Below are 18,574 nucleotides of genomic sequence, written 5' to 3' on the forward strand. Positions count from 1 at the left end.
CGGTCGACTACGTGGGAGTCCAGCGACATAGCCATTACGCTAACTGCTGGTTCCCAAGACTGAGTCAGTTCTAACAAGGACAGAAGACTGGCACTTTTGAACATTGCTGATGACATTCAGAAAGTCACCTGGCTCTACCTGTCAGAACTTGAAATTCACACATTCTTTGGGAAACTGAGCATACACAAAGAAAAACATGGTAGCATTGAAAAACACAATAACATTGTATGGGGAAAAAGAAAAAGTAAATGTTACTAGGGGAATGGATGAACACATTACAGGATACCCATACTCTGTAATGTGATACATGAACACCGTTAGTTCTGTATATGTTGAAGGGAATTGCTATGTATACAGAATGAACCAATATTTAGAAATCCCCCTAATAATTTATGTGCATGTTTATGCTTATATAAGGCATGGAAGGCTACATCTCAAACAGTGGCTATTTTTTAGGTGGATGAGATTAAGGCAGGACTAAATTAACCTTTTCTTATTTTAAAGAATTATTTTATTTAACTTTGTTTATTTTAGTTTGACCAGAGAGGGACAGAGTGAGTGAGAGAGCGAGCGAGAGAACAGGCTTGTGTGAGAGAAAGTGAGAAAGCAAGGTGCCAGGTCCTGGACTCAAACTGCGGTCGGTCATGTGGGAGTCCAGCACCCTTAACTACTACGCCACCTGTCGGCCCCCAAATTAAACCATTTTCTAAAAGATACTTTTGTATTTGGTTTGAGCATCCTGTTTTCTTAATAAACAAAAAAACACGGTTTAAAATACAAAAAGTTATTTTTCAAAGTGAAAAGTTTGAAAAGATACTAGCTAAAATTAGTAACTGAAGAAACAGTGACAAAAATAAATTACTTGTAGTCATGGCAGGCCACCACAAGAAACCAAAAACAGGGTGATTAGGAATGAGGTGGTAGACTTTTACTTTGAGACAGAACTAGTTAGCAGCTTCTCTACGATGCTTGGCTTACAGGCAGTATGCCCTCCAGAGGTAAAGGTTTTGAATACACTCACCAGGTACATAAAGTAAGAGCCACGTATATAAACATAAAGGTAACAATTATATAACTTAGCTGGATCCTCAGATAAAGTGAAAGCAGTTTTTCAAATATTCCCTTTAGGATTTTTAAAGACAATCTTTTTTAGGTTACCCTGAAGTAGGAAGTAACCACATTTGAATGAGTTAAGCTGCAAAAAATAAAAGGGCACAAACTTTATTAAAAGTAAATGTAATGTAATATGTACAGATGGCACATGGTGCCAATTCTATTTGCAGGTATAATACTCTGATTCAAGTTTACAAGTTACACCTTTCCACAGCCTTGGCTAAATCTTGAACCAGTGCAGAATTCATCTGTGCTAGAGTGCTGATCTTAGCATGCTTAGATGTGGCATACTTATTCTTCATGGTCATGTGCTTCGTAAGCCCGCGATTCACCATGACTATATTCTTAGCTAGGTGCTGCATAACAGGAAGAAGTGATTCTTCAGTATAAGACAGGTAATGCTGGAGAGTTGGTGTCCATTCACCATTATCAGGAATTTTCAGGGCAAAGCAAAAAGCTCCTGCTGCAATTTGAGAAGGAGGAAAGTGCACCATATCATAGCTGAACATAGTTAATTCCATCAGGTACTTGGCCAGAGTATGTTGTTCAACATCGACCTCTCCAACTTTAGATGCTCGCCAAAGAAAGTGCAGGGGTAGAGGACGACCCAGACCAAAGTTCAAAGCTCTTAGAATCTTCATTTCCACTTGTCTGCTTTGATGCTTAGTGTATTGTTAGTCACAAAAGCAAAGTCATCAATTTCTGGGAGGTACATCTCCTCGTATTAGCTTGCAATAAACATGGCAGTGACACCAACCAGCTGCAGCATCTTGGGCACACAAGTATTCTGTATGAATTGATCAATAATAGAAACAGTCATGTACATGGTCTCCTGCAACAACCTGAATTTCATTTGAACCTGTACTAGCCAGTCAATTAGGATTGCTCTCATGTTTCCAGTTATTTCCGACCCAAGAGGTATTTTGGTCTGACTGCTTGCTCTTCCTCGAGCTGTCTCAAATAAGCATAGATTTCTTTTACATATTCATTGCAAAGGTTTGGATCAGCTCCCATCTTCTGCGTCCCATCATTCACTTCAAGAATTACATCAGAGAAAGCCTGACACAGATATTCTTCTGCAGTAGCACATCCAGATGTTTCCATTGGGCTTGAAGAAGTATCAACCAAAATAGGCTCAGGTGAAGAATTTCCTTTAACAAGCTCAGGTTCTAGCTGTAGCTCTGGCTCTGGCCCTGGCTCTGGCTCAGGAGCAGGCACAGGCTCACGCTCAGGCACCTTTTTCAGGGGTTTTGGAAGTTTGTTTGTTTGTGTGTTTATTTTTTATTTTTTTTTTTTTGAGAGGTTTTTGCTATAGGGCATGTGCGCTCACCAGACAGACAGAGACAGAGAGAGAAAGCGAGAAATCATCCCCTGGGGGGATGGCCACGCCGCAATCCCTTCTCCTCCATTCTCCTCTCGGGATCTTGGGCACACATGCACATGTGCCCGGCATGAGTTTTAAGCCACCGGGTCCAGGACTCGAACTGCGGTCGACTACTTATTTTTTAATTGGACCAAACAGACAGAGAGAGAAAGAGAAGGGGAAAGTAAGAAAGCAAGCCACCAGATCTGGGACTTCATCCACTGTTGGCCATGTGGACATCCAGCACCTTAACCACCACAGTACCTCCTGGCCCCAAGCCCAACTCTTAAATGCTCCAAATTGTGTCACACCTTATATCCTTACATATATATCTTTGTGAGATGGGGATGTTTATTACTCTGATTTTTGTCAACAAGAATTTAGATATTTAAAATAACTTAAGATAATAACAATTTAGGGAAATACAGACAAAATTTATCATTATGCAACTTTTATTTTAATGAATGTTTATTAATTCCTCCAAGTAAATGCTTTATATATTATATTTAATTTGAAAGTTTCATTTCCCCAATGAATAAGCATGTCTGGTGTTTGTTAATAGAAACCATCCCGGAAAACTTCATCTTTTGAGAGAGAAGGATGGTGGAGAATAGCATTAACAGTATGTATATTTTCTGTCTTTTCTGTCTAGATTATTTCTTCATTAATATTTTAATGAGTCTTACCTGTTTTATCAGTAACAGTATAGAAATCTGGTTAAGGTGCCAGTAGATGGCATAGTGGTTATGTCACTGGACTCCCACATGGCCAACTGCAGTTCAAGTCCCGAACCCAGTGGCTTGAAATTCACACCAAGCATATGTGCATGTGTGCGCCAGGCATATGTGCATGCGTGCCCAAGATCCTAGGAGGAGAATGGAAAAGAAGGGATTGTGGCCATCCACCCTGGAGTGGGGGGTGATTTCTCACTTTTCCTCTCACTGTCTCTGTCTCTTTTTCTGGCGAGCACATGAGCCCTATGGCAAAAACCTATATAAAAAAAAAGGAAAACTGGTTTAGATCTACATGGGCTTCATTTCATACTTAAAATTGTAGTATCAACATATGAATGAAAAATTAACTTTAAATTTTGAGTGTCATTAAAGCTTGAGAAAATAAAACAACTTGGGACCAGCAGTTAGTGTAATCGCTATGTCACTGGACTCCCACGTAGTCGACTGCGGTTCGCGTCCTGGACCCGGTGGCTTAAAACACATGCTGGGCGCGTGTGCATGCGTCCCCAAGATCCCGAGAGGAGAATGGAGGAGAAGGGATTGCGGCGTGGCCATCCCCCCTGGGGGGTGATTTCTCGCTTTCTGTCTCTATGTCTCTCTCTGTCTGTCAGGCGAGCGCATGCACCCTATAGCAAAAACCTCTTCAAAAAAAAAAAAAAGAAAAGAAAAGAAAAGAAAACAACTCTGGGAACCCAGGTGCTTTACAGAGTGTCTAGGTTACTCCGTGATCTTATGATCTTAGACTGCAAGAGAAAGAAAAAAGCATACATCTTGGAAAGGTGTTTTCATTTCATTTTATCATTTTTATGTTAACATTTGTTAACACAGGCAGTATATAAAGTAAGATGGTGGTCCAGCCAGTGGCATGGTAGTTAAAGAAGCTGGATCCTACATGACTGACTGCACAGTCTGAGTCCCAGACCCAGTGGCTTGGAAAACAGGCTGGGCACACATGTGTGTGTTTGCCCAAAATTGTGTGAAGAGAACAGAGGAAAAGGGATTGTTGCATGGGAGGTACTTTCTCACTTTCTCTCTCTCGCTTGCACACATGTGTATGCACGCAAGCGCATACACCTTATAGTAAATCTAAAAAAAAGATGGTAATTTAGGAAAGAAAAATGACCAGAAGATCCCACCGCCCTTTTATAAAAATTAACTTTATTTAATATTATTACTTTCTAGTGTTGATCAGAGAGAAACAGAGAGAGAGGGAAAGTGAGAAAGCAAGTCACCAGGTCCAGGATTTGAACCTCGGTCAGCCATGTGGGAGTCCAGTGTCTTTAACCACCACACCAACTGCCAGCCTCCCAATCCCCCCCATTTTTTAAAAAAAAGAATGATTTATTTCATTTTATTTATTCATTCATGTATTTTTTTTTTTTTGGAGAAGTTTTTGCCATAGGGCGCGTGCGCTCGCCAGAGAGACAGAAAGTGAGAAATCACCACCCAGGGGGGTGGCCACACCACAATCCCTTCTCCTCCATTCTCCTCTCTGGATTTTGGGCACGCTCGCACACGCGCCCAGCTTGATTTTTAAGTCACTGGCTCTGGGACTCGAACTACGGTTGACTATATGAAAGTCCAGGGACATAGCCATTATGCTAACTGCTGGTCCCTCATTCATGCATTTTAATTTGACTAGAGAAAGATAGACACACAGAGAGAAGGAAAGTGAGAAAGCAGGCCACCAGGTCCAAGACTTGAACTGTGGTCGGCCATGTGGGAGTGTCCAGCACCTTAACCACCACACTACCTGATGGCCCAAGATCCCTCTTTTTTTGTTTGTTTTTTTTGTTTTTTTGGGTTTTTTGAGAGTTTTTTGCTATAGGGCGCGTGCGCTCGCCTGACAGACAGAGAGAGACATAGAGACAGAAAGCGAGAAATCACCCCCCAGAAGGGATGGTCACCCCGCAATCCCTTCTCCTCCATTCTCCTCTCGGGATCTTGGGCATGCACGCACACACGCCTGGCGTGAGTTTTAAGCCACGGGGTTCGGGACGTGAACCACGGTCGACTACGTGGGAGCCCAGCGACATAGCCATTACGCTAACTGCTGGTTCCCCCAAGATCCCTCTTTTAAGATGTATTGCAAACCTGTTTTCTATCAACACTCTTCAATAATAGAGGGGCTCTGTGAGCCAAAGTCTTCCTGGAATTTAACTAATTTTAATGGCACTACTGATCTGGGTGCTTAATGCAAAGATGACCATAAAAATAGCAGTGAGTAAAGCTTCAGGTCTGGCCATTCAGCCACACTGTGGTTGGGATTTGAAAATACCAAGCCTCTTACTGGACTCAGTAGAGCATATGCTCTGCCAGTCCATCCTTAGTCTCATTCTATTATCCTTTATCTTTCTATTTGGGGGCTAGAAAGAATCATAGTATCTACTAGCAGGAATAAGATACCTTTATGTAGTCAAGAACTGTCCTTGAGTGGTCTCACTAGAGGCCTGAAATTTATAATCCAAGTTGAATCACAAGTTTAAGTATATTCCTGAAGTTACTTTTAGAAAGTTAAAGTTCAACTATAAGCCCTTTGCTATTTTCAGCAGCTGTTTCAGAAAGGAAATAATCATTATTCTCTTGTTCTGTTAAGAGTGTTTATTATTTGATAGAATTTTATTAAACCTGAAATCAAAAAGAAATGCCACTTAGGAATGACCGCCTCCAAGAGTAGTGCTTTAGAAGTTAAAATGTTACTCAAGGATCTTGAAACTGATCTCTTGTTTTTCACAGAATACTCCTATACCTGGTACTTACCATTTGAAAACTTTTATTGAGGAATCCCTATTAAATCCAGTGATAGCAACCTACAATTTTAAAAATGAGGGAAGGAAAAAGCCACCTCTTGTGCAAAGAAACAATCCAGTCCTCAATGATCTTCCTCAATACATGCCTCCTGACTTCCTGGACTTAGTAAAGAAGCAAGTGGCCTCTTACTCATTCAAAGACAAGCCTCGGCCAAGCCCCAGCAAACTAGTTTACAAAGATGAGGTAAAGTGCTACTAGCAAACTATTTTGTTGGTTTGTTTTATGGGAAAGTTACTAAGAGCCCTAAGATACTAGAGTGTATCTTCCTTCCACCAGGAGAGATGGAAAACCTTCAAGATTTTTATTTCCTATAGAAATCAAACAAGGGCTGCCTGATTTGCAAATGTGTCTAGTAAGACTTTTTTCCCTGTGAGATTTTCTTAATCTAAGGAGAGTATCTTGGGCGACATTGTTTTTCCTCTTGACCCTTATTAGGATTCTCCCAGCCTGGGGAGATTTCTCTGATGTTACCTGCGATTTGGCCATGCCCTGGTCTCTTTAAGCAGTCTATGTGGTTAAACCCTCTTCTTTCAAAGATGAAACCCAGGGGGCCAGCAGGTGGCATGGTGGTTAAAGGTGCTGGATTCCCACATGGCTGACTGTGGTTCAAGTCCTGGACCTGGTGACTTGCTTTCTCACTTTCTCTCTCCCTCTCTCTCTCTGTCCCTCTCTGGTCAAGTTGAAATAAACAAATGAATAAATAATAAATAAAATTAAATAAAATAATTCTTAAAAAAAGGCAAAACCCTGTTTCTCAGTGAATATCCTTATTAGAGTGTGAATATAACTATATGCCATAGGGAAGTTTTAAATTTTTTTTCTTGTACAAATGAGCATGTAGTCCCAGAAGGGTCAGGGTCTCTCTCAGCTCCATCAGTTTATTTGATGGCTCCATCAGTTTATTCATAACACGGGATATGAATGTTATGAGCATTACTGTGCTTTATCGCCCTGTGCTAGGCTCTGTGAAGGGAAGATGTTTATGACCTAGAAATATACTAAAGCTGAAATAAACAGTGTAGCAGGAACCAAGGGAGAGTTCCGGGTAGGCTGGATTGAAAGGCTGAAAAACTCCCTGGATTAAGTAGGATTTACCTGGACCTTAACAAATACATGTGTTTTATGTGGCTCTTAATATTTACTATGGCTTTCTGTGTATATTCTCTTGGTTGCTTCTTTCTTAAATTTTCCTTATTAGGTAGAACAGATGCTATCTCCATTGCATATTTCAGAAAAACTGAGATGAATAGAAGTTAAGTAACTTGTTCAAAAGCACATAGCTAATAAATAGGTAGGTGAAGCAGCATTTTAACTGAGGCTGCTGAGCCCACATTCAGCCCTTATGGCTTTCAGTCTACAGTGCGTTTACCATCTTGAATTGGGGTTAGGGGGCAGGATTTGTGTAGGTGGATTAAAAAGGAGACATTTTAAGGGAGGAGCATAGCATCGTCCAGGTAGTTGTAGAACTTGGCCTGTTGAAGGAAGAGAGCTGTGATTTGGACTTTGTTACTTAGGACTTTGGGTATTTGTCTCAGTTCTCTGTGCATTAATCTCTCCCACTTATCAAGAAGCTAATAAATATCAATCTTGGATGACATAATGGTTACTTTGCTGGACTCCCACAAAGTCGATTATAGTTTGAGTCCTGAACCGGGCACCTTAAACACATAGCAGGTGCGTATGTGTGTGTGCCGAAAGTCCCTAAGGGAGAATGGAGAAGGGATTGCACTGTGGCCATCCCCCCTGGAGGGTGATTTCTTGATTTCTGTCTCTCCAGTGAGTGCACACGCCCTATAGCAAAATCTCTCTCTCAAAATAATAGTATCAGTCTTTACAACTTTGTCAGAATATTATTGTGACAACCTGAGAAGAAATGTATTGCAATTGGAGTTTGAATTAAGTACAGGGCTTGTGAGCCAAAATGAGTAAGACATTGCAACAAGTATGAGCATGTGTCATATCCAACACGTAGACCCTTCCTACTGCTTTGTGAACTATAGCTCAAAATAGAACAGAATGATAAATGTTCACTGGGTAAATCTTATCCTGTTCACTTCAATGGATGAATACAAACACTAAATTATAATTCTCGAGCTTTTATAGCTTGGTATCAGGTAACCAAGCTATAAATGAAATTGTTCTGGCCACCTCAGATACAAAGTCACTCTCTTATTCTCCCTGCCATTTACTCTTTTTGCCTTTGTGGGTCTCTGAGGGTCAGCCAAAGGTCCACTGTTGAAAGGAAAAAACCGTGGAAGGTTGGTATTAAGCAAAACTAAACTTTAAAAGAGTAAAAGGTATTTGGCTTACCCATGGGGATTGATAAAACCTTCTGAAATACTGTTTTTTTCTTTTTTTTCTCCTCTTTTTTCCACCTCTTAGAAAAGAATAAGTTCCAGACATGAAGAATTCAGTGTTTTCTTAATTTTCTCTTTCAAAGTTCTATGATAATATATTCACAAAGGGAGAGATACTCAAATAAAACATTGTTTACTCACTAGTAAAATTCATAATTTAGTGTTTTAATAGTAGAACTCACAATAATTTAACCGTTAGGCAACCAGACAACCCATAGGAACTTTCTTAAAGGGACCAGCTGTTGGCATAATGGCTATGCTGCTGAACTCTCCTGTAGTCGACTGCAGTTCGAGTCCTGGTCCTGGTGGCTTAAACTCACGCTGGGCACATGTGCATGCATGCCCAAGATCCTAAGAGGAGAATGGAGGAGAAGGACTTGTGGTTGTTGTGGCCATCCTCCCTGGGGGTTTATTTCTCGCGTTCTGTCTCTCTGTTTCTCTCTTTCTTTCTGGTGAGTGCACGCACCCTATTGCAGTAAGACTCTCCAGAAAAAAAAAAAAGAGTTTTTTACACATAAGAAGCAGCAATAGAGATCAGCCAGTGGCATTGTGATTAAGGCAGCTAAGTGGCTGACGGCTGACAGCACAGCTTGAGTCCCAGGTCCAGCAGCATGAAAAACACACTGGGCAAGTGGGCGTGCATGTCCAAAATCCTGAGAAGAGAATGGGAGAGAAGGAACTGTGGTGTGGCCATCTCTCTGGGAGAGTGATTTCTCATTTTCCCTCTTGTTGTCTCTCTCTGGCAAGTATATGTTCCCTATAGCAAATTAAAAAATAAAAATAAAGAAAAATAAAAGAAAAAGCAGCAATGATGAATATCAAGTGAATAATCTATTAAAATTATGGAGTTTTGGTGGTTAAGGTGCTGGATTCCCACATGGCTGACGACAGTTGGAGACCTGGACCTGGTGGCTTGAAAATCACTCTGGATGCATGTATTTGCATGCCCAAACTCCTAGGAGGAGAATGAGAGGAGACTGCAGGGTGGCCATCCCCCTTTGGGAGTGATTCCTCACTTTCCCTCCACAGTCTCTGTCTCTCTCTGGTGAGCGTACTTGCCCTATGACAAAACAAACAAACAAACAAAAAACATTTAAAAAAATGTATGGAGTTTAAGATAACTGTCTAATCTTGGGACCAGTAAATGGCATAATGGTTATGTCACTGTACTCCCACGTAGTCCACTGCAGTTCCAGTTGCAGACCCAGCAGCTTAAAACTCAAGCCAGGTGCCTGTGCATGCATGCCCAAGATCCCAAGTGGAGAATGGATGAGAAGGGACTGTGACATGGTCATCGCCCCTAGGGGGTGATTTTTCACTTTCTGTCTCTGTCTCTCTGGGGAGTGTACATGCCCTATACCAAAAATCTCTCTAAAGAAAAAAAAAGTGTCCTTTTAGGGTCTCAAATTCCTGTATGTAGGGCTCTCACTGGACTCCCCTTTCCTCTATCACTGATAGGCCCAGACCTTCACCTCTGTATCCTGCTAGGACTCTGAAGTTGCCTCAAACCCAGCTCTGTTCTTACATTAGTTTAGCCTGGACAGCAAACATCTTCTGAGCAGAACTGTACAATTTACCTCACAGGCTTCTCACTATCTCTTGGTTTAGGGTCTTATAATCTTCTATTGTTATGTCAGCAATTTAATATCTTTTCAAAAACTCTTTTGTTCATTCGTTTAATTATTTTTATCTCTCATTTCTAGGTATCTGATGTGGGAAGGTTTATCATCCAAATAACATACCTATCAGCAGAAACCAGAACTTTTTCTTTTTAGAAATATTTTGTGAATATTTTTCACACCATCATGTATGCACTACACATAATTTTTATTTATTTTTTATTATTATTGCTAGAGAGCACATGCACTTTCTCTCAGAAAGACAATGTGAGAATGAGACGGAGAGAAAGCACCCTCCCGTGGGGCAGTCATACCACATTTTTTTCCCTCCAACTCTCCATCCTGTCAGGATCGGGGCATGCCCGTACCTGGACCTGGCATGTTTCCCACGCTGATCCAAGATTCAGGCCACAGTCAGCCGTATGGGATCTGGCTCCCAATGCACAACATCTAACCACATATCCTTTTTTTTCATTTTGTGGGGAAAGGTTTTTGCTATAGGGCATGTGCGCTCGTCAGAAAGAGAGAGACAGAGAGACAGAAAGTGAGAAATCACTCCCCACGGGGGGGGTGGCCACGCCGCAATCCATTCTCCTCTTGGGATCTTTCTTTTTTAGAGGTTTTCGCTATAGGGTGTGTGCGCTCGCCAGACAGACAGAGAAAGACAGAGAGACAGAAAGCGAGAAATCACCCCCCAGGGGGGATGGTCACGCCGCAATCCCTTCTCCTCCATTCTCCTCTCGGGATCTTGGGCATGCACACACATGCGTCCGGCGTGAGTTTTAAGCCACCGGGTCCGGGACGCAAACCATGGTTGGCTACATGGGAGTCCAGCGACATAGCCATTACTCTAACTGCTGGTCCTACTACACACTATTTTTAATGATACATTGTATTCTGTTGTATGAACGATATGTTCTAATATATTCAGCCATTCCTTACTGTTAGTTATGCAGTAGAATTATTGAGGAAGGGGTGTCTTCTTTTTTTTTCTCCCCCAAACATTAGAGTATTAGATGCCAAACATTAGAGTATGCGTTATTGCATGACATTTGCATAAAAATTTTTTTTTGAAAACTGTGAAGCATCGTGCAATCATTGATAAACTAATTACTAGCTACGCACTCCAGATAGTGGACATATATTCTAAAATGATAAAACTAGTTCAAAAAAGTACATAACAATTTTAACATCATAAGCTTTTAAATATGGTTTGTATATATAGTTTCATGTTGTTAAAAAGTGCTTCAAATGCGTTGCTGGAAAGTTGCTCCTTTAGAAATGGTGCTGGGGATAATGTCAAATTATAAACTATAAAAACTAATTATTTTATGGAATTAGAAAGCTAACATTGTGATATTCAAACTTACTTTAATCAGTTTTCAATTCTCACTCAAATTTGGTTGGTATAATATTAATAATTTTTTAAAAATCTGTTTCATAACCAACAAAAGTCTATTGAATTCAAGTTACACACATTGAGTGATCAAATCTCTGATATGGGTTGGTGTTAATCAATGTACTATGCCATCCAGCGGAAGACTTCTCCATAACCTGTCTTTTGAGCACACTGCACATGAAAACTTCCAAAGGTCAGGCATTCAGTTCCTTCAGAGATACACTGCCCTTTGCTGTTGTTTGACCATATAAGCCAAACATCTCTTGTAACCACTCTTCACTGATGGTTTCAGGTCTGTCGATCTTATTCCCAAGAATCTGTATAGGCATATTAGCAATTGTCTCATCTGTCATTAGTGAATCAAGTTCTTTTGATTCTAACAGCTTTTCAGGGTCTGCATAATCCACCAAAAATACAATGCCGTTAGTAGCTGGAAGGTAGTTTTTCCATAGTCTGCAAGCTTGAACATGTCTACACAGATCAAAAGTTGTAAAAGTCATGTCAGCAATGGTCAGTTCTTCTGATGTGGGATGCAGTGTTGTGACATGCTGTCCAAGCATGTCATCTTTTAGCATGTGTAGCAATGTTGGTTTTCCCACATTATCCAACCCAAGAAATACCAATGTACCAGTTTTCTAAGCCTGTAGTACACTGCTGAAACCACTGTAAATCCAATCAAATATGAAGGACATATCCAAATCTATAGGGTTTGGGACTGGAGAGTACACAATCCCCTGCTTGGTTTTGGCCCTACACCCTGAGATCTGAGGAAGGGGTGTCTTTGAGACACATTGCTCAAATGTTCTGGAGAAAGGTTTTGCTATTTTGCAACTCCATCTTGCACAGTCTAAGTCCATTTTAAATACACCATTCACATTTTCAACTAGGAACATGGATCAGTGACTTAAATGGAGAAGTTTAAACTTGAAATCAACAAGGTAGGAGAACTTCAGAATGACCTAAAGTCATTATGTCACTGCTAGTTTGAACATGGTTCCAGAATCTCCTTATAATAAACAGACAGGAAAAAAATGCCCCACTCTGTAACCAGTGAATAGGGTCAGTCAATCCAAAGAAGGTAGAGTGCACCACTGTGAAGATGTGAGAAAATCTCTAGAAAATGCTGACTAGCATAGCTGAGTAGTTTCAACACTTACATCACAAGGTGAAAATGAGTCATGCTCTCCTACCATCCAATTAAAATAGATATTCTGGAGGCTGGCAGGTGTTATGATGGTTAGAAGCTCTGGACTTCCCTATGGCTGACTGTGGTTTGAGTCCTGGCCTGGTGGCTTGCTTTCTCACTTTCCCTTTCTCTCTCTCTCTATGTCCCTCTCTGGTCAAATTAAAATAAATAAATAAATAAATAAAGTTCAATAAAAAATGAAATAATTCTTTTTAAAAATAAAATAGACATTCTGGTTTTAAAATGAGCAAAAAACATGAACTAGCAATTCGAAGAGAGATATATTAGTTACTAAAAACATAAAATAACATTTGGCTTCAACTTATAATTATGAAAGATAGTAATAAGGCAGTTTTTACCATGATTATCAGTTTAGGTGTGTTGATACTTAGTACTGGTAAAGGGGATACAAATATTCTCATCCATTTTTTATATGAGTACACATTGGTACAAATATTTGGAGGGCATTTTCACAACCTAGCAATATTCTAAATTAACACAGACTTATTTATTTATTTTTGGTGAAAGGATATGTGCACTTGCCAGAGAGAGAGAGAGAGAGAGAGAGAAAGAAACCACTTCTTTTTTTTTTTTTGGAGAGGTTTTTGCTACAGTGTGCATGTGCTCACCAGAGAGACAGAGAAAGACAGAGAGACAGAAAGTGAGAAATCGCCCCCCAGGGGGATGGCCACGCCACAATCCCTTCTCCTCCATTCTCTTCTTGGGATCTTGGGCATGCACACACACGTGCCCGATGTGAGTTTAAGCCACCGGATCCAGGACTTGAACTGCAGTCGACTACATGGGAGTTTAGCAACCTAGCCATTATGCTAACTGCTGGTCCCAAGATGCCCCTTCTAATAGAACATGGTCATGCTGCTGTGTGTGTGTGTCCACACACACACACACACACATATATATCAATTCTCCTTTTGGGATTTTGAGTGCGTACACACACACACACACACACACACACACAATGTGATGTTCAAGCTGCATATTCCTTTCATACACAGAGATGTCACCTCCTTTGGCAATTGATATCTTCTCACAGCAGTGGAAATCCAGATGGTTATGCCATTCCTGGTTGGGGAAGTGGCTGTCAAAAAGGGGAGTTTTGGTAGCTCCTGAATTGTACATTTTTATGGGCACATAATCTGGATTCTCTGAGCCTGCTATGGTTTGAATATGTCCCCCAGAAATTCTTATGTTGAATTTGGTTGTGTTGACTGTTTTATAAAGGTATTAAGGGAAAAGTTAATTCCTTAATAGTGTCCCAGGGTAAAGCTTAGTGGGCAGTGATTGATTCATGGTGATTGCATCATGGAGATAATAGTCTCATGAATAGATGAATGATGTCTCTTGAGACCTAGTGGATTTTAAGGGGTTAGTTTTCACAAGAGCTGGTTATAAAAGGGAAAGCAGTCAGGACCTCTCTCTCTGCCTGTCTCTCTGTCTCTCTGTCTCTCTCTGTCTCTCTGTCTGTCTCTCTCTCTCTATATATATATATATACAATTTGACTAGAGAGAGTGTCATCCTCTGTGCTTGTGTTGGCCATGTCATAGTGCTAGGAAAAGAATGTATATATACGTGTGTGTGTATGTGTGTCCATACACACATATAATTCATTAATTCAAGAACATTGTAACCACCCAGATAGTTTACAGTGAATGTAAAATAAACAGAGAGACAATCTCTTACATAGATAGCTGACTAACACAAAACTATGGGAAAAAAGTCAGGCCTGTCCCAGTTATGTTGAAAGGCAAAGGATGGACAATGCCAAGTATAATAAGACAGATACAGATAGTATGGGTAACATTATTACTTTCCAGACTATTACTGTCTAAGGGTTTTTCCATGATTAGTTGGTTATATAAATCTTGGCATTGTTTCTGGTCTTGCCTCTTGCTCCTGTTGGTCAGGGACCACAACAGTCTTACCACTATATGCCCCACTACTAACCCTGCTTTACCTTGTACTGTAAAGTTAGCAGGTCCATGAAATGGTCAAATAGATTTGTTGAATCAAGTACATTTAAAATATGATTGGTTGGGCGCATTTACCTATGTAGTATCTCAGCCATATTGTCTACAAAATTTGCCATCAAGAGTGAATATATGTTCAGTTTTTTAATATTATGCACTTGAATGCTATGTGTGTGATAATCAGATAGTCCCAAGTTCTCTATCTATGTTGGCTGCATTAAGTGCCATCCTTGAACATGTACCTTTTCCAATGTTAAAGTAGAGAAATTATGTAATGTCACTTGGTCATAAAATAAAGAACTATGTATGACAGATAGCAAAGTGAATTTGTGACATGCATTTATCTATTATTGGTATCCTTGTCTATTCTTTGTAGACACTTCAGCTTTCCCCAGGGCAATATGAAATACTTCCTATACCAGTTCCCAAGTATGCTTCCAGGTAATTATAAACTATTAAGTTATATTTAATCATTTCACTCATCCCTTAAATACTCACACGTCTTACATATATATTCATGTTTTAAAAAATAATTTTAAAATTAAATTTTATTTATTATTATTATTTTTAAATTTGACTAGAGAGAGACAGAAAGAGAGAAAGGGAAAGTGAGAAAACAAGCCACCAGGTCCAGCATTTGATCTGGAGTCAACCACATGGGAGTCCAATACTTTAACCACCACATAACTGACCAACCCCTTATTTGTGTTGTTGTTGTTTCTTTGCTATCAGGCATGTGCTTGCTGGAGAAAGACAGAAAAAGAGCCCCTCCCATGATGACACACGGCAGCAGTCCTTTCTCCTCCATTCCCCTCTTGGGATTTTGGGCATGTGCACTTGCCTAGTGTGATTTTCAAGCTCCTGGGTGTGGGGCCTATGCTATACAGTTAGCCCTGCTGGATCCAACCACTGTTCTGTCTGCCATCTGCTGGTCCCAATGGCTTTTTTCCCCTTAAACTTGCTAGAGGGCATGTCAGTTCACCAAAGAGAGACAGAAAGTAAGAAAGTACCCCCCCACACACACACACACCCTGGGTAATATGGTCACACTGTAATCCCTTCTTTATTTCTCCTTTTGGGATTTTGAGCATGCACACATATGCACCTGGAATGTTTTTCAAGCTGCCGGGTATAGGACTCAAGCCACACAGTTGGCCATGTGGGATCCAGCTACCTTAACTGGATCCACTGACTAACTCTGTATTCATGGATTTTAAACCTCATTTATTTATACACCTCATATCCAGATTAGCATTCTCACATATTTAATGATAGATAAGGAATAAGTTAATAACAACCTTCAGTTTAAAAAATTCATTAGGCCCAGCTTCTGTGATGCAGTCAGTAGTGTAACAAACTGCAGTGCTGGAAAATACATGACTGACCTAGGATTTGGATCCTTGAACCAGCAGACCTGAAACATTGGGAATATACATGGATGCCCATGATCAGCTGGAAAGTTGGGGGAAGAGGATCACAGTATCACCACATCCAACTAACAATGCTTCTCTTTCTCTCCCACTCTCTGTCTCACATGCACACTCACACATTCTCTATAATGGATTAAAAAAAAAAATTAGAAAGACCCAGCTACAGTGGAATGGCGGTAGTACACTGCTTAACGCTGGAGCCACATGGAAGATTAGATTTTGGTTCTTCGGTCAACCTGTACACACTGAGCTGATGTGATCCAACTGGCTGGAAAGACTAAGGGAGGATTGTGATGTAAAACTCTGTTGAGGGTGCTTGTCTTTCTCTTACTCTCTCTCTCTCTCTGTCTCTCATGAAATAAATTTACTTTAAAAAAATAGATTTAGAAAATTGCCTTTTTTTCTTAACATAGGAACTTCGTATTTCGTTCAACAGTCCAGAGATTCCCAACAAGCTGTTTCACTCCTGTAAGTATAATGTAGATATTTAACTTATGATGAACTCAATGTTCTAATTCCTTTTATTTGGTTTGATTTTTCTTTGTGCTAGAGGGTACCTGTGTTTGCCAGAGAGAGACAGAGAAAGAGAGGGAGAGGAGAATGCACTCCCTATGAGGAATGGTCATGCTGCAATTCCTTCTCCTCCATATCTTCCTCCTTTTGGGATTTTGGGCATGCATGCACATACACCTGGCATATTTTTTAAGTTACTGGGTTTGGGATACAAACCGTGTAGTCAGCCATCTGAAATCTGGCCACATCAACCACCAAGTTAGAGAGCCAGACCCTTTTTGATACATTATAATTAACATTTTGAAGCCAGCTCTGTGGTGCAAGGGTAATGTGCTGCTTGCAAGAGGCTGAATCCCATGTTGACTGTGGTTCAAATCCATGGCCCTGTTAGCCGGAAACACTCTGGGCAACTGTGCCAGTGCCTAAGATCCAAAGGGCTGGAGGATTGACCATATGCTGGTAGAGGGTGCTCCTTTCTCTTTCTCTCACTCTCTCATGGACATGCATTTACTCTATCATGAATAAAAAAGAGAGAAAAAAGATTAACATTTTTCACATTGTGGTAACTAAGCTATGAATGATTAATGCAACTAATTTAAAATATATTTACAGTATATCCAAAGATATGCTGGGAATTTCAATGTAAATAATCCATTTGTGGCAAATTATAGAACAAAATGTCTGACTGCTTTACTTTCTTTGGGTCTTTATCAAGATTCAAATATCACTTTCCTAGTAAAGTTTTCTCTAGTCACTTCTTCAGAATTTCCAATCTCCCTTTCTTGGTTTATTTTTTCTTCATAGCATTCATTACTGTGTGATACATTTTAAAATTTACTATCCTATTTTTATCTGTCCCCCAATTGAATGTACATTTTGTGAAGGTAAGAATTTTTATGTTTTTGTCCTGTATACGTAGAAATGTGGATGTCACATAGTCTTTGTTGAATCAATTAATTAAATCACCAGAGATATTCAATAATTATTGTATTAACAACAAAAAGGAAGAGTATTTCTAGTTTTTCTTTAATATACATGAAAATGGGCTAGTGTAAAGGTAATGAGCTGCTCAAGAGAAACCAGATCTCACTGGGCAACCATGGTTCAAAGTCCCAGTCCAGTCACCCCGAAACATGCTGGGTAAGTGCCCAAGATCGGTGGACTAGAGGACTGGAGGAAAAGGATCACAGTGTGACCAGATGCTGCAGAAGGTCCTCATTTCTTTCTCTCTCTCTCACTTCATGTCCTTCCACTTTATTGTGAATTTACAAAAAAAAAAAAAAAAGGAAAGAAAACAAATATGTGAAAATATTTTTCTGTCTCTAAGTATCTCCAAATATATGTATGTGAGTTATGATAGAATGAACTTTTTTAGATAAGTAACTAGTAGGATGTCAAAAAATAAATACAGTCACTCTTCATTTAACAGCCTACCTGTATAACGAGCACTCTCAGACTTAGGACCAGGAAAGTTCCTTTCTAAGTCTATGTGAGTCTTGGGAATCTCCTTTCTTAATATTTGTCTCATTCCCACAGTCCTTTATATTCACCCATGAAGCATGCAAAATCACCCAAAACTACATATTTAACTTATACACTTGTACTTTATTGTATGCCCATAGTAGTATTCAGAATAAATAAAAAAGCATTATGCCAGATTTATATCATTGTTGTCTGGTGTGTCTTGTCACTTTCTGGTGCTTATCTCATGTATGCTTTGCTTTGTGTGGATTGAATTACATTACTCTAGTGTGGTGTCATGTGATTTCTATTGAAAAATATATACCCTGTGGTGCCGCGACACACCAAAATATATCACCTTTAAGCTTATCCATTCACTTAACAGCCTGGTCTTTGGAATGAAACTCGGGGTTAAGTGAAGAGTGCCTATAATAATATAAATAATCTGGAAGAATGAGAAAATTAGAAATTACTTTGAGGAGCTGGCAGGTATCATGGTGGTTAAAGGCACTGAACTCCCACATGGCTTACGGTGGTTCAAGTCCAAGACCTGGTGGTTTGGTTTCTCACTTTCCCTCTCTTTCTCTGTCCCTCTCTGA

At 40.0% G+C, this 18,574-nt stretch overlaps 1 protein-coding gene and 2 pseudogenes across 1 annotated transcript in view; 1 reads left to right on the plus strand and 2 right to left on the minus strand.

The window, feature by feature from the left end:
* The window catches only part of STPG4 (sperm-tail PG-rich repeat containing 4), a 40,454-nt gene that overhangs the window by 885 nt on the left and 20,995 nt on the right, over positions 1-18,574 (plus strand). The window contains exons 2-5 of the mRNA XM_006159878.3: positions 3,039-3,098; positions 5,947-6,204; positions 14,948-15,012; positions 16,415-16,469. Of these exons, the coding sequence (XP_006159940.2) occupies positions 3,039-3,098; positions 5,947-6,204; positions 14,948-15,012; positions 16,415-16,469 (438 nt within the window). The remainder of the gene's footprint in view (positions 1-3,038; positions 3,099-5,946; positions 6,205-14,947; positions 15,013-16,414; positions 16,470-18,574) is intronic.
* Positions 1,252-2,373, minus strand: LOC102479375 (G2/mitotic-specific cyclin-B1-like; annotated as a pseudogene).
* Positions 11,508-12,088, minus strand: LOC102494302 (GTP-binding protein SAR1b pseudogene; annotated as a pseudogene).

Source organism: Tupaia chinensis, unplaced genomic scaffold (genome assembly GCF_000334495.1).
Source record: "Tupaia chinensis unplaced genomic scaffold, TupChi_1.0 Scaffold000661_1, whole genome shotgun sequence".
Taxonomy (NCBI): Eukaryota; Metazoa; Chordata; class Mammalia; order Scandentia; family Tupaiidae; genus Tupaia; species Tupaia belangeri.